General features: G+C 52.9%; 5 protein-coding genes across 5 annotated transcripts; 3 read left to right on the top strand and 2 right to left on the bottom strand.

Annotated features, from left to right (window-relative positions):
* Nucleotides 1-304: 304 nt before the first annotated feature.
* On the top strand, nt 305-3,091 carry JCM6883_003821 (uncharacterized protein; the record flags this gene model as incomplete). The annotated part of the gene is made up of 2 exons (XM_076631902.1): nt 305-431; nt 717-3,091. 2 exons carry the CDS (start codon nt 305-307, stop codon nt 3,089-3,091), a joined length of 2,502 nt encoding a protein of 833 aa, XP_076488025.1.
* Nucleotides 3,092-3,664: 573 nt separating this feature from the next.
* Nucleotides 3,665-4,420, top strand: JCM6883_003820 (uncharacterized protein; the record flags this gene model as incomplete). The annotated part of the gene is made up of 4 exons (XM_076631901.1): nt 3,665-3,763; nt 3,826-4,098; nt 4,166-4,357; nt 4,418-4,420. The coding sequence occupies 4 exons, from the start codon at nt 3,665-3,667 to the stop codon at nt 4,418-4,420; spliced, it is 567 nt and encodes a 188-aa protein (XP_076488024.1).
* Nucleotides 4,421-4,896: 476 nt separating this feature from the next.
* On the bottom strand, nt 4,897-7,064 carry JCM6883_003819 (uncharacterized protein; the record flags this gene model as incomplete). Its single annotated transcript, XM_076631900.1, has 6 exons — nt 4,897-5,283; nt 5,353-5,496; nt 5,562-5,831; nt 5,904-6,518; nt 6,597-6,722; nt 6,789-7,064. The coding sequence occupies 6 exons, from the start codon at nt 7,062-7,064 to the stop codon at nt 4,897-4,899; spliced, it is 1,818 nt and encodes a 605-aa protein (XP_076488023.1).
* Nucleotides 7,065-8,085: 1,021 nt separating this feature from the next.
* On the bottom strand, nt 8,086-10,375 carry JCM6883_003818 (esterase/lipase family protein; the record flags this gene model as incomplete). Its single annotated transcript, XM_076631899.1, has 7 exons — nt 8,086-8,118; nt 8,201-8,294; nt 8,387-8,465; nt 8,532-8,665; nt 8,737-8,951; nt 9,023-9,231; nt 9,292-10,375. The coding sequence occupies 7 exons, from the start codon at nt 10,373-10,375 to the stop codon at nt 8,086-8,088; spliced, it is 1,848 nt and encodes a 615-aa protein (XP_076488022.1).
* A 164-nt stretch (nt 10,376-10,539) lies between these two features.
* Nucleotides 10,540-13,127, top strand: BDP1 (transcription factor TFIIIB subunit BDP1; the record flags this gene model as incomplete). The annotated part of the gene is made up of 5 exons (XM_076631898.1): nt 10,540-10,561; nt 10,644-12,289; nt 12,363-12,494; nt 12,563-12,710; nt 12,790-13,127. 5 exons carry the CDS (start codon nt 10,540-10,542, stop codon nt 13,125-13,127), a joined length of 2,286 nt encoding a protein of 761 aa, XP_076488021.1.
* Nucleotides 13,128-14,050: the final 923 nt, after the last annotated feature.

The raw sequence follows: 14,050 nt of genomic DNA, 5'->3' as shown, positions 1-14,050 counted from the left end.
TGCAATCGATCTATCTCCGCTGTGTTTCGCAATTTTAATCATTGTTACCGTCGATTACAGGTGGGATTCAATTCGAGAATTTTGGAGGCAGCTCTCGGCTTCCGACTCTCTCACGTGCTCTGGCCTCTGAAGCGTTTCTCGCAGGAAGTGGTGAGTACTTATGAGCTATTCTCATACGTTGCTGTGCTAATTCCCCGGCTCCTTCTCCCCTTCCTTCTCCTCTCTTCTTTTCCTCGATCAAATCTACAGACTCTCGCCCCGACCTCTCGTCCAGCTCCGACTCGACCGATTCGACCCCAAGAGTATGGTAGCAGCTCCCGAGACTCAAGTCCGACCCCAGGAAGCCGTCGTGACGGGTCAAACTACAGTCGAAGCGATCAAACAATCGAATGGAAAAGAGTCTTTCAACTCGAACGAGGGTCAGCAACGCGGTAAGTCTCAGGGTCATGCACGGACTTGATGCGTCAGATAGCGCTGTCACGCTTGTCATAGCGCGACGGTGCGAGTTGCCCGGACAATTCGAGTAAACCTCGAGATGGAAAGTTTTGGAGTAGTCATCCGGGAGTAGACCGAGGCGTTAGAAGCCCGAAGGAAGGACGATACGAGGAACGTAGGAGGTAGAGAAAGGAAGGCCGGCGGACCAGTTGGCGGGAGAAGACTCGAGTTTGTTGAGCTAAGCTGACCTTTCGACCTCGCTTGATCTCCTCCCGGCATAGTTAACGGCTTCACTGTCGTCGACGAATCGACTTCGTCTTCCCCTGCGAATGAATCGACGGAATCTTCCACGGCGACCCACAACCTCCCTCCTCCCGATGTCGCTCGAAACATTCCCTGTCGATTCTTCCCTCTCGGCACCTGCAAGTACGGCGAGCAGTGCATCTTCTCTCACGGTATTCCAGGAGTAGCTGGATCCCCCGGTGTTCCCGCTTCCCCTTCGGTTCAACCTCAAGTCGCGCCGGGTCAGAGTCAGAGCCCGCCTTCGACCGCCGTCGAAGTTCAACTTTCTTCTTCTCAAGGTCGATCCGCCGCTCCGCAACCACAACCACAGCAGCAGCAGCAAGCCTACCCTCACCTTCAAATGATGGACCAAGCTTACATGCAAGGAGTTCCGATGTATTATCCGGATCAATCTCTTCAATACGGTTTCCAACCTCCGTTCTCGCCCGAACAAGGTTACTACCACTTTGCGCCTCCTCCCTTCCAAGCGTACCCTCAACATTACCAGCAATTCGCGCCTCACGCTTACTATGCTCATCCCCCTCCGCCGCCTCCTCCTCTTCCTCCAGTCGTTCCTACTCCTCTCTCGATCTCGGCTCAATCTTCTCGACCAGCTCCTTCGAGTGTCGACACACCTGTCAATCCTTCCCCTGCTCCTTCCCCCTCGCAAGTAATCGAATCGACTCCCATTCAACAACAATCTACCGAGTCGAGTCAACAAGTTCCTGAATCGACGACCGAATCTTCTTCTCCTCAAGGAATCGCACCCGCCTCCCTACACACTTTCTTCCAGACTGCTGCATCGATGCCTCCCTCTTCTTCCCCTTCGGTTCCCGTTTCGACGACGTCTCCCATTTCCGCCCCTCTTCCGCTTGTTTCGTCTCAAGCTTCACCAAACGGTTTCGTAAAACAACCTTTGCCTGGACGTCTCCCTGGACCTCGTCGATCGATCGGAGGTATGCCAACGAATGCGTACCCGCAAGGAGTGAGCGGTTTACAACAAGGAGGAGGAGGAGGAAAACCGCGTCGTTCATTCGGAGGATCGCGTCCCCCTTGCTCCTTCTTTGAGGCGAACAGATGCAAGAACGGAGACGAGTGTTCGTTTGTGCACTTGTTGCCGGACGGAACTGACGCCCGTTCGCTTGGTCGAGGGATGATTGGATCAGATGGGAGGACGGACAGTCCCGAGGCGAGTGGTGGAGTTCCTCCGGCGTGGCTCTTGAATCAAAAGGCTTTGAGGTTTTCGGGCGGAAATGGGTCGGGCATGAAGAAACACGCCGAAATGATGAACGGTTCGGTAGGAGCAGGAGGTTATTCTTACCGAGAGAGGCCTCACCAAGGTCGAAGAGCTCGATACGAGGAGGAACAACAGCAACAACAACAACAACAACAACAACAACATGCGAGATATCCGAACGGTGCGAACCAACTTGTCGAGGGACAGGCTCAATTCCAACCCGCTCTCCTCGCCCAACCGCTCCAGAATGGTGTCGCTCCCCGACCTGTCCTCGCTGTTGATGGTTCGCTTGCCGGTCGAATCCCGCCAGGAGGAGGAGGAACCCCTCAGCTCGTTGCCGCAATCAACGGTTTGACTCGTCGTATCCCCCCTGCTCACCTTCAACCGCAACCTTCTGCTGCCCCGCACCAACACGATCGACCTTCTGCGATTCCCCTCGCTCCTGCTTCCTCTGACTCGCAGAACGCGCCCCCTCCTCGCTCTCGCGAACCTTCACAACAACGTATTCCCACCGTCAACGATTTCCCCGCTCTCGGTTCTCCCGCACTCGAAAAGGAATCCTCTACGAGTCCTCTTGAAACGACTCCCGCCCCTGCACAAGACACCGTCCCGGTTTCGTCAGGAGGAGACCAAACTTCGAACGAGAAGGAAGCCCCTCTCTCGTCTCCTGCTGTCGAGAACGATGGATTCGTCATGGTCTCTCACGACGATGCGAAACCTTCTCCTTCTTCGACTCCCGCTCCAGCTTCATCCTCGGTTTCTCCTCCAGCAACGGAGCAACAAGAACCTGTCGCATCGACTTCAGCTCCGACAGCTCCCCCCGCATCGTCTCCCGCCCAGGCTGTTCGACCTGCTCAACCTCCCAAGTTCACCATGTCGTTCGCCTCTATCGCCAAAGCAGCTTCTAACTCCGCCGCCGTCTCGAACGTTCCCGAGAAGAAGAACGCGAAACCCTCTCCTCAGAATTTGAACAAGCCGACAGAGTCCAAGCCTCTAGTCGAATCGGTCAAAGCCGACGTGAAGAACGTCAAGAAAGACACGGAGGAGGAAGGCGAAAAGGATCAAGATGACGGTTTCATCACGAAAACTAGCAAAAAATCGAAGAAATCTTCGGCGGCAGCCAACAAGATGCGCTGATCTCCATGTATCGAATCGATCGCTCTAGTTTCCTCTCATTCCTTCCATCGTTTGCTCTGTCGTTCTACCCTGTACCCTCTATTTTGATCTGACTTTAATATCGTTTCTTCGTTTGTGTTATTCCTCTCTTTCTTTTTTCCTTTCCCCTCAACCCTTCCCTTCCCATCTCTATTTCGCGACGTGTTTGAACCCTCCCTCGTCGCCACCACCATCTCCTCTCTCCCTCTCCTTCGAGCTTCTCACCGTCACCAAAAGCGCTCAGAGCGCATCCCTTTTTTTTCGTTTGGCTTTTCCTCCTGCCTGCTAGCATATCTTCCTTTTCATCGCTAGAGTGTGAATCTCTTCGCAATGAACCCTAATCGAGTTTTCTTGCCGCGACTTACTCCAACGTTCAACTTTGAACTCGCGAGGAGAAATCGTGTCTCTCTTTCCTTGATCATTTCGTCCCTCCATCTTTTTCGGGTCTGCCCTGTTCCAGGCTTCCCTTGTCACCCAGCATCGACTCGCCTTCCCCGCGCAAAGCTGTCTACCTTGATCTCGCTTTCATCGACTTAACTCAACTTGATCAGGAAGATGGCGCCAGTAGAACGACAACGCAAGCTACCAGATTTGCATGGAGGACAACGCAAGCTGCCAGATTTCCACCTCCATGCACTGCGACTAGAAGGCCAAGTGAGTCGATCCGACTGTACATATATTCCGACTGGTGCTGATCACTGACGCTCGACTTGAAGGGCAGTCGGTTATTCTTCCAACACGTCGTCGATCCTTATTCCGTTCTAAGAGACTCGAGTGAGAGAGTTCTCGATGCGCTGTACCCTCGCACTCTCGAGCACGCCGAAACGGAAATCCCACCAATTCGCACCATCTCGCTCCTACTCGCAGAAATCGATGGAGTAGCTTATACAAAGGGTTCAGACCTCGACAACGATCACAAAGAAATCGTACTTTCGACAAAATACTTGGAATCCGTCTATGAGAATTCGGGCAAAGACTCGAAGAGGCTCGTGAGCTTGTTTCCACACTTCGCGGAGACAGGATGAAAGCTGACGGGATCTCTCTGTGCGACCCCAGAAACACGAGATCGAAGGTGTCTTGACTCATGAGATCGTTCACGTCTTCCAATATGATGGCGAAGGAAGCTTGCCGGGAGGAGTTATCGAGGGAATCGCCGATTGGGTCAGGAACGAGGCTCATCTAGGCCCTCCGCATTGGACTGAAGCACCGGGAGCGCACGAGAAGTGGGACGCTGGGTATCAGACGACGGTGAGTACTGTTCGAGATCCTCCTGGTCGACTTCGAGTCTTACTTACCCTTCTATCGCAGTGATTCTTCCTCGCCTGGCTCTCGAGACGGTTTCGCAATCCAGCTCTGGTTCCACAGCTCAATGCCATGATGAAGACGAGGAAATGGGAAGATGGTCAACCTCTGCGAGATCTACTTGAAGGTCAAGAGATTGAAGGCCTGTGGAAAATTTATGCGGACTCGTTCGCGAAACGAGTAGAAGACGCTGCGACTCCTGTTCCAACGCATTCGTCTGGTACCGTGCTGCATACTCTTGAGCTGCAATCGAAGCGAGTCTTGGAACGCGGAAAGAGACAGAATCAAATTGCGAAACCCAGAGAAAAGGCTCGAAAAACAAGTCAACGAAAGAATAGCAAGACACTGAGAGAAGACATAACGATAGTGAATAAGCGGAAAGAGATACGTGAAAAAGCTGTACGAAAAGCGAAAGGGAAAGGGAGAGAGAAAGAAAGAAGAAGGGGAGAAGAGATTCGCGCTCGCAACTATCGTGACCTGTTTATTCAAACGGCGACAGTTGCAGCAGCGGAGGCTGAGACGAGCCCGAGAACGTCGGCGTCGACTTCGACGCAAACGCCGAGGTGAAGGATTTGACCGACGGGGCAATCCTTAGTAACTTTGGGGGTCGGAGTAGGAGCCCGAGAGGTGGGTCGTTGACCTCGGGGAGCTTGAGAGGTCGAACTGGGTCCGAGATCAACTCGTGCAGATGCGCTGACACTGAGGAGGGGAGTGTCATTGTCGACGTTCTTCTGGGGTCTCGGTTCCCACGAGTTGTCGCGATCAGATTGAGGGTACGTGACGATCGGAGCGATTTGCTTCACCTTGCGAGGAGTTGGAGTTGGCGAAGAGCTCGTAGTGGTCGTCGAGGAGGGTCGAGGGCCGGAACCAATCTGTCCGATGTCAAACAAGCAGGAGGTCAGAGGATAAAACACAGACGACGGAGAGCTTGTAGCACCCACCTTGGCGTTGAGGAGGTTACCGAGGTTTAGATCGAGGATGTTGCCATCGTCGTTTCCGGAGTTCGAGGGAGACGACAACACCTTGGCGTTGTTCGGAGAGCGGTTCGATTGAGGGTCAGACGAACCTCCGATCTTCGCGTCGGCCTAGTGAATCATCGAAGTGCTAATCAGCATTGTGAGCAAGGAGACGAAACAGAGTGACGACTCACGCCGAGGAGATCTCCAACTTGAACGCAGAGGTCGAGGAGGGCATCGGGGTCATCGGGACCGTTACAAGGAGGGAGTGATCCATTCGCAGGCTTGCTCTTGTTCGAGTTCGAGTTGTTCGGGTCGCCCTTCAAACCTTTGATAGGGCTGTTGTTGAACGGGGTCGATTGAGGTGAGCGAGAACCGGCTGGGGTAGCGTTGCTCGCTCGATCAGAACCAGAACCAGAACCAGAACCGGAGTCGGAAGGTGAGCCTCCGAGCTTGATCCTCGTCTGTCGAAAGGAATGATGAGGAAGAAAATGTCAGTTGATGTCGCAGAGGAATGTTGGATGAGAGGAGCTTACGCCGAGCAAGTTGCCAACGTTTACACAGAGGTCTAGGAAAGCTCGAGGATCGTTATCCCCGTCGCACTCTGGCATGTCATCTTGCGAGTCAGGTCGCGCGGAACCGGATTGAGGAGAGCCAGGTCGAGGAGTAGGAGAACCGTTTCGAGGGGACGAAGGGGACGAGCCTTGGGATTGAGGTGAGCCACCGATCTTGATACCACCTCCGAGGAAAAGAGGATCGGTGTCGATGTCGACGCAGATATCGAGAAGAGCGTCATAGCTCGTGCCTTCGGAGCAACGTCCCGAGGGAGTAGGTGAAGGAGAAGCCGAGGTCGTACGAGAGCCCGAACGTCCTTTAGTCGTAGTGGTTGCCGACGACGAAGGAGGAAGGCGACCTCCGAGCTTGATTCCACCTCCTAGATAGAGAGGATCGGTATCGATGCAGACGTCCATGAGCGATCCAGTGCCGAGGGTTTGACCTTCGGGACAGGGCGTGGCGGCGGGAGAGGTAGTCGGGCGGGCAATACGGTTGAGTGGCAAAGACGACGAAGGAGTTGGGGAATGGGCTCTCTCGGTCGGAGTCGCGGAAGAAGTAACCTTCTTGTTGTTTCCTCCGCCACCACGGGGCGTCCACTGCGAGATAGCGAGACGAAAAGAGCGTCAGTTGAGATGTGAACCCGAGGAGACAAAACTGCATATCTCGCAACGAACCTCATCCTTCTGAGGAGCGCTCGTGTGAGTTGCTCGGTGAGGATTGTGCGTCGTAGTAGACTTGGGTCCCCAGTAAGGGGATGCGGTGTGGACAGCGCGATAAATCGGATCTCCTCGATTCTGTTGCTGAAAAGGCAGACGACCAAGTCAGATTGTGACGATACAAGAGAACATATGAGAGTACGCTCTCACCTTCTCATTATTGTGGTCGTTACCGCCGACTTGAATACACAGATCGGCTTCCAAAAGACTCCTAGTCCAACCAGAAGGGCACAAGCCTCGATCGCCTTGCTTGACCTTGACGCCACCGTTTGCAGGACGGTAGATCGAGTTGCCAACTCCAACTCCACCTCCACCGGAACAAGTGTTCTGGCCGTTGTTGTTGTCGTTGTTCGGGAGCGGCGCCGCGAGAGAGGCCGGGAAGAGGAGCGCTGATGCAGCGAGGATCGTCGAGAGAGAGAAGTGCATGTCGAACGAGCTTCAAGGAGAGAGGGTGAGAGTCGAAGTCGAAGTCGAGAGCGAAAGTCGAATGAAAGAGGCTCGGACGAGACGAGGGAGTTGAAAGGTCTTGAAGCTTGAGCCTTGATGTTCTCTGTCGGAGGGTTCGTCGAAGAGTGTATAGTTCGAGGCGAAGGAATACGAGATATCTGCTGAGAGAGAAAGAGAAACCGAGAGAGAGAGAGTCGTTGAATCAAACAAAGTCTCAGGTTTCGAACCGGGTTCCTCGAGCGATGGATCAATAAACAGACTTCCGACAACGCGCGTTCATCGAAAGTACATGTTGATAGATCATCTCGCCGTAGATCGCGGGGTGGAGTGGTCCAAACGAGAATCTTTGTAGCAATCGAGCGAATATAGGCGGTTGAGATCACAACTCCGACGCAGCCGAATCCCCGGAGCTCTGCTTAGAGTGTGCATTTTATGCGTCACTTACCATCGAAGCTGTATACAAACCTTTTGCCGGCTGCTTCGAGGATCTTTTGTCCCCCTTTCATCGATCTCATCTCCTTCAACTCCTCAGTTCTTTAGCACGCGTTCAACTTCAATGCCGTATCCCTCTTGTTTGTCCTCGGCTTAGCGACGTTCGTGTCCCGTGGTATCGGTCGATGGAGCAAGGGGGAAGGAAGAAGGGAAAGAAGATGAAGAAGAGGAGATGTGGGCATCCGACGGTGCGTGTAATTGGGCGAAGGTATGCATATGGAGAAGAGCAGGTCGAACGCGAAGGGCGAAGTCGATTTGATGTGTGGGAGAGGGAGAGATGGTCGAGAAGTCGGAAGCTAGTTAGCACTCGACTTCGGTCGACGTTACGCTGTTCGACGAGTCGACGACCGTTGGTGGATTCCAACTCTCTCATCTTGTAGGACTTAGACAAAAGGCAAAGCTGGGGACGAAGCACGAGATGCAATCCAAAATGTGTGCGATAAATGGAACAACAATTGCAAGCTAAGCAAGGCGTACAGCTGCGAGTAAGTGAGCCCTCAGATCATTATCAGAACCCTTCGTCAGCAAGCTTCTCCGCCAGCTGTACAAGTTCAAGCAAGATGGAGAGAGAAGCATAGTCAGCGTGAGACAGAACGACGGACGCGAGACGTTCTTTCACTTACGGCACAGAAGAAGCTGATGGGGCGGAACTTGATAGGTGATCCTATCCAGGACGCCCAACCGTAACGTACTTTCCCTACCATTCCGATCAAGTCCCTGTGGAGGACGCAGAAGCGAAGAACAGCGGTCAGTAACGAGGATGAACAGCATTCGCCGAATTCTCGGATGGAATGGGAACATGATCTTACAAGTGGTTAACGTTGTGCAGAGTCGCTTGATATTCTCCCCATTTTGCCGACTCGACGCTGACGAGGCCGTCATTTGCTCCTGACAGTATGGAAGAAATGTTCAGCTTTTCCGAAGAAGAGAACGAGGGCAAGAGAGAGATCGCACCTTCGCGCTCGTTGACGACCCCCCAAGGCACTCGAAATACATTGCTCCAAGACGGCGAAAACTCGGCGCCGTAAGAGAAATATCGAACATCGGGCTTGTCAGGAGTTTCGAGGTTGAAACGAGCCATTTTCGTGCTACAGATCGATTCGTTGAATTCGTCAGCCAGTAAGCTCGCCAGAAGAAAGACAAAAGGCGTGAAACTTACGTCGTGAGGTCATCGAAAGCTTTACCTCCGCCCGGAACGCCTAAAGCCTGAAACGTATTTAGCAGCATTGGCACTCGAGATGTTCCGACGACGTCCTCGAGCAAGTAGTCGGCGAAGGAAGAGCCTCGGTGCGGAGTCGAGATCGTGGTTAGACTCTTCACTTTGAAATTCGTCGGTTGCAGTCGCGAAATTAAGAAGCGACCATCGAGGCCGCCCTGTCGTTAACCGAAGCGAAATCAGTAACGTTGATGAGTCACAGAGATGAAACAGAAAAAGAGAGGCGTACCATCGAGTGACCGATGAGGTTGACCTCGCGTCCAGGAAACCTTTCTCCTATCATCTCGCACAAGACTTTCGCCCGTTCTTCAATCGAAGCCGAAGCTGGGACTCGCCCGATAAAGACCTCGACTCCCATCGCCTCGAGCGCTTCTTGTACACCGACCCAATAGCTGAACTGTAGAGGTTTGATCGAAGTTGGTCCGATGTGGTCAAAACCTGGGATGAAACGCATTAGCATTTTATACTGGAGAGGTAGAGAAGAGAGGTTCGACATACCGAAGAGACCATGACAGAACACGACGGGAAGCTTTGGAGCACGATAACGTTCCTTCAGGATCGAAAACATCTCGGCGTTCTCTGCCGATTCCGTTTCGACCGCTTCCTTGTCACCCTCATCCACCATGTTCTCGACTTCGGCTTTCGAGGCAGTTGGACCTTCATCACCTTTGGGATGCCGCGACGTAGAGTAGTGACGACCTGGTGTTGGGCGCGAATCATTCGCGGACGAGGTTGACGCGGAGAAAGGGTTCGAGAGGGTGAAGGAGGAAAGGAGCGATTTTGAGGAAGTGGACGTTGAAGAGTTCGTTTCGATGGAACGAGATGACGCCGTAGGAAAGAGGTTGGGGAAGGATGGTATTGAGCCAGTCGGCGTTGGGGGCAAAGATTTGTCGTTCTGCACTGTCGGTCTGAAGGGAGAATCGTCTGCTTCCCTCAGAACTCGATCACTGCTCGAAGCGGTCGTCGATAGACTTAATCGCCGAAGGGTGTCGAGGTCCGTATCGAGTAGCTCTGCCTCTGCCTGATCTTGATCCGTGAGAGTCTGTTGATCGCGATGAGCCGAAGCGACCGCTTGCTTGCCCGCGAATAGAGATAACATTGATCCTTCTTCTTTCCGAGGCGGAGTTGGCGGTGTGTCCTCCTCGAGCTCTGGTGCGACTACTTGGAACGGCCACCAACTGCCCCAACTCAATTGCGAAACGGATGCTCCTCTAGCCCTCGGAGTTGATTGCGAAGTTTCGTTGCTTTTCGGCTCCTCGCCCTCAGAGTGCTTGAGGCTTCCACCGCTCGATCGTCGCCCCATACTCGAAGTTGCTGATGATCTACGGTTCGGAGGTTCGGCCGTGGTCTGTATTTGCGTTCGCGCGCCATTCGGTGAAGTCTCGAAGCAGTTCGCTGCATCTCGCGATAGGGAGACTGAAGGTCGTGGTGGTTTCGCGATCGACAAGGGTGGAGGAGAGCCTGACAAGTGTGCACGGGGTGGTGTACGGATAGGGGGAGGGACTACCGAAGGAGAGGGAGATGACGTTGAGGAAGAGGGAGAGGAAGAGGGAGAGGTGGAGGGAGAGGTGGAGGGAGGCATTCTCGCCGGACTGAGTCGGAGGCGGATTCGAGCCAGTCTGATAAACGTCGTACGAGCTGAAGAGAAAGTCGGTACTACAGATAGGAAAGAGAGATCGATCTCTCAGAACGCGAAGTAAGTTCCTTCTTCATCTTTCTCTCATACCGCCTCGCTCGAGTTCTTCGATGTCCACAGCGGGACGAATCAGTACGTACAAATCCACTCAAGCTATCTACTCGTTCACGTGCGCGCTTATTGACTGCTTCTTGACCTCTTGATCAAATAACAGACAAAACAAAGCCGCGATTCGCTCCCAAGAGGCCTAATGGATCGACGGCACGCTCGACTCGAGAACCCTCTAATGCCTCCTCGACCGTCGCAGTAACTCCGAAGCAGACTGCCGTACCGCTCCCGGCGTTCCCAACAGTAGAAGAGTTGGACGAAGGAGGGTCGAATCCTCCCCGTCAGGCGACGAAAGCAGCCAGTGGTAACGTCAGTACGACGCTCAATCGGTCTCCTGGATCGGCATTCGGTCCGAGTGATCCCTCCCTTCGATTCTCCCAATCCTCCCCGCCGACCTCTTCACTTCCTCAGTCTTCCTTCAGTTTCGGTACTCAATCTCTCGCTTCGACACAAGCTACTTCAGTCGGACCATCGTCCCAAGCGCCGCCTTCCTCTTTATTCCCTCGCCCCTCCCCTTCTCCCTCGTTCTCTCAAGTCTCCCTTCCTCAAGTTCAAGCTCACAACGTCCCTGCGGCAGAGTCCCCTTCGCCTAATTCGAAAGAACCTGAGAGGGGGAACGTGAAAGGGAAAGGGAAAGGGAACGGAAAAGGAAAGGGAAAAGGAAAAGGAAAAGGAAAAGGAAAAGAAAAACAGCCTGCAGTGGAAAGAGACCAGGACGAGGACGAGGACGGGGACGAGCGAGCTTCGGACAGGGGTGATGCTAGAGGATCAGTCCCGAAGAAGAGATCGAGACGAGATGAAAATGACGATGGAAATACGGGACGATCCGAAAGTGAGGAGTCAGAGGGACATCAAGCGACGAAAGAGCCAGCGAAACGAACTGGGCGCGTTCCGAAAGTTTCGAAGAAGAGGGTTGCCACTAAGGAACCGGCTCGTGAGGAATCATCCGAGGACGAATACGATACGATGAAAGTGAAAAAGATTAAAGCTCGGAGGGTACCGAAACAGAAGGGATTTAGATTCATGGACGCAGACGGAGATAGAGATGATAGCGACGGCGAAGAGGAAAACGGAGCACAAGAGGATAGCGGGAGTGAAGGAGATGGTCGACCCTCGACGGCATCGACGGGTCGCAAGAATAACTCGAAGAAGCAAAAAAAGACGGACGACGAACCCCTACCTCCGGTCGATCCTTCTCAGACGACAATGTCCCAACTCGCTGATCCGAACCCTTCTTTCGACATCGGTCGTCCGACGGAGCGAACGCTCTTTTTCGAAAAGCAAAAAGTCGACAAAAAGACGGCGATGAGACTCAAGCGTCAGAGAATGAAGGCGAAACAGAAGAGGAAGGAACTCGGCTTGAATTCGGACTCGGATGCGCCGGCTGCCGAAGATGTAGAAGGAGACGGCGATGCATCGAGAGGAGGAAGAAAGGGAAAGGAGAGGGCCGACTTACGGGATGCGTCTCCTCAAGCTCTCGACGCAGCAAAGGCGATGGCTCTCATTGGTGGTATCAGGACCGATAACGATGGAGAAGACGTGCGAGAAGAGGACGAGGGCGACGAAGAATCGGAAATGCGCGCTGGGGGATCTAAAACGAAGTCAAAGGGCGACAACGAGGAAGAACTTGAGGGAGAAGACACAGACGATGGATATGGTGATATCGTCGAAACGACGTACGCTCCTCAGATGCGTATCGTTGATGGAAATTTGGTTCTGGACGAGGAATCACTTCAGATTGACCGTTCAAAGGTGCGCTGGTCCAGATACCTCTTTACCTTGCTCGGAGCTGATACTTGATGGTACGTTGCACAATGGGACACAGCCAACCGACACTGGACCTCGAGAGGTGATCGAAGAATCGGCTCAGGATCGTTTCGTCAATAGTCGCTCGTTCAGCAAAAAACCTGGAAAAGCGAAGAAATGGACTGTCGAAGATACGGATCGCTTTTACGATGTGAGTTATTGGATCTCGTCGCCTCGTATAGCGTCCACCGAAGCTAACAAGGTTTTGCGGATCGTTAGGCTCTCTCTCAATTCGGAACCGATTTCGAATTGATTTCTGCCCTGTTCCCCGGTCGGTCTCGTCGCGAGATCAAACTCAAATGGACGAAGGAAGATAAGATCAACCCTAAGAAGATCACTGCGGCCTTGATGCATCGCAAGAAAATAGGTTCGTGAAATCCTTTCTAGCCTCCGGCGTCTCTTTCCTTTCCACAACAGGGCTCTTATTGCTTTCTTTTGTCTATCAGATCTCGAATCGTACTCGAAGTTCTCGGGAAAAGATCTCTCTGGACCGACGCCTGCAGATCCCATGGACGAAATCAACGAGCGTCGCGCGAAACTAGAAGCAGGAGGTCACTCTGTTTCGAATGCTGGACATCGCCGTGGTGCAGAAGGGGTTCACGGTGCTGAGAAAAAGAAAGGAAAGAAGAAGCGAGGACCGATTGATGACGCGGGAGCTGCGCTTTTCGATGAAGACGTGATTGCACGGGAACAAGAGGAAGCTGAGAGGAAGAGGATGGAAGCAGAGCAGGAGGAAGAGGAGAGGCAGGCGATGATCGATGCCATGGAGGCCGAAGAAGATTGATCTCTTTGTACCTCGGGTTCTTTGTTGTTTTGCTGGATTTTTGTTGTCATGCCTGTTGATTTGCACTCGAACATTCTGTGATCTCTTTACCTACAACGTTGTAAGGGTGGAGAAAGAGGCGGAGAGAAATTTCGTATTACTCGAGACCTTGAGCATTGAGGGATGAGTTTGTCCTCGTTGCAACCAGTCTGAGTCTCTGACTCTTTGGGAAAATGCGACACGACGTTGTTGGGTTGGACTACAGGCTGATGACTCCGACTAGGGGCGGCGACAGTCACAGCTGAAGAGAGAGAGGAAAATCCACGATCGAGCCACGGTTATTCGACACATCGACGTTGCGCTCTCAGGACATGCACATCGTATGGCAAACCGGGTACTGTCACTCTATTTTGGTAACAGTAGTTAAGGTCTAGTCAGTGTCATACGAGAAGAGGTGAAAAGCGGAAGAGTTTGACAGCAACTCAAAGTGTCAGGGATCTTGTGAGCCAGGACATTGACAGAATCACGGTCCCTATCGCTCAGGTAGAGAGCCCAGAGTGTCAAATAGGAAAGAGGGAAAGGTGGAGAGGGTAGAACCAAGAAGAGCCCCGAGCCGAAACGAGCGTCTCAGCGAAATCTTTCATTGTTAGTATCCTCATTCTAGAGGTGTCGCTCAGTGTAGGTACAATGTGGCATATCTAGACGCGATGTAGAGCCTCCAGGCAATGTATTGTCAGAATGAAGAGAAGCAAGGAGAAAAGAAAACTAGGAAACGAAAACTTGTCAACAGCCTCCGTCTGTCAACAACACTAGGAACCGAGTGCAAAAAATCCACGCGTCATCCTCACCATTGTACTGGGAGATGAAACCTGAGAAGGGACGGTTCGCGCCGCACAATACCATTGACTGAAGAGCAGTAAGGTGCAAAAAGGTAGTTGACCACT

Source organism: Sporobolomyces salmoneus (assembly GCF_050403485.1).
Source record: "Sporobolomyces salmoneus JCM6883 DNA, S_salmoneus_JCM6883_v1_ctg21, whole genome shotgun sequence".
NCBI lineage: Eukaryota > Fungi > Basidiomycota > Microbotryomycetes > Sporidiobolales > Sporidiobolaceae > Sporobolomyces > Sporobolomyces salmoneus.
Note: the sequence above shows the minus strand (reverse complement) of the source record. Positions and strands in the feature narration are given on the sequence as shown.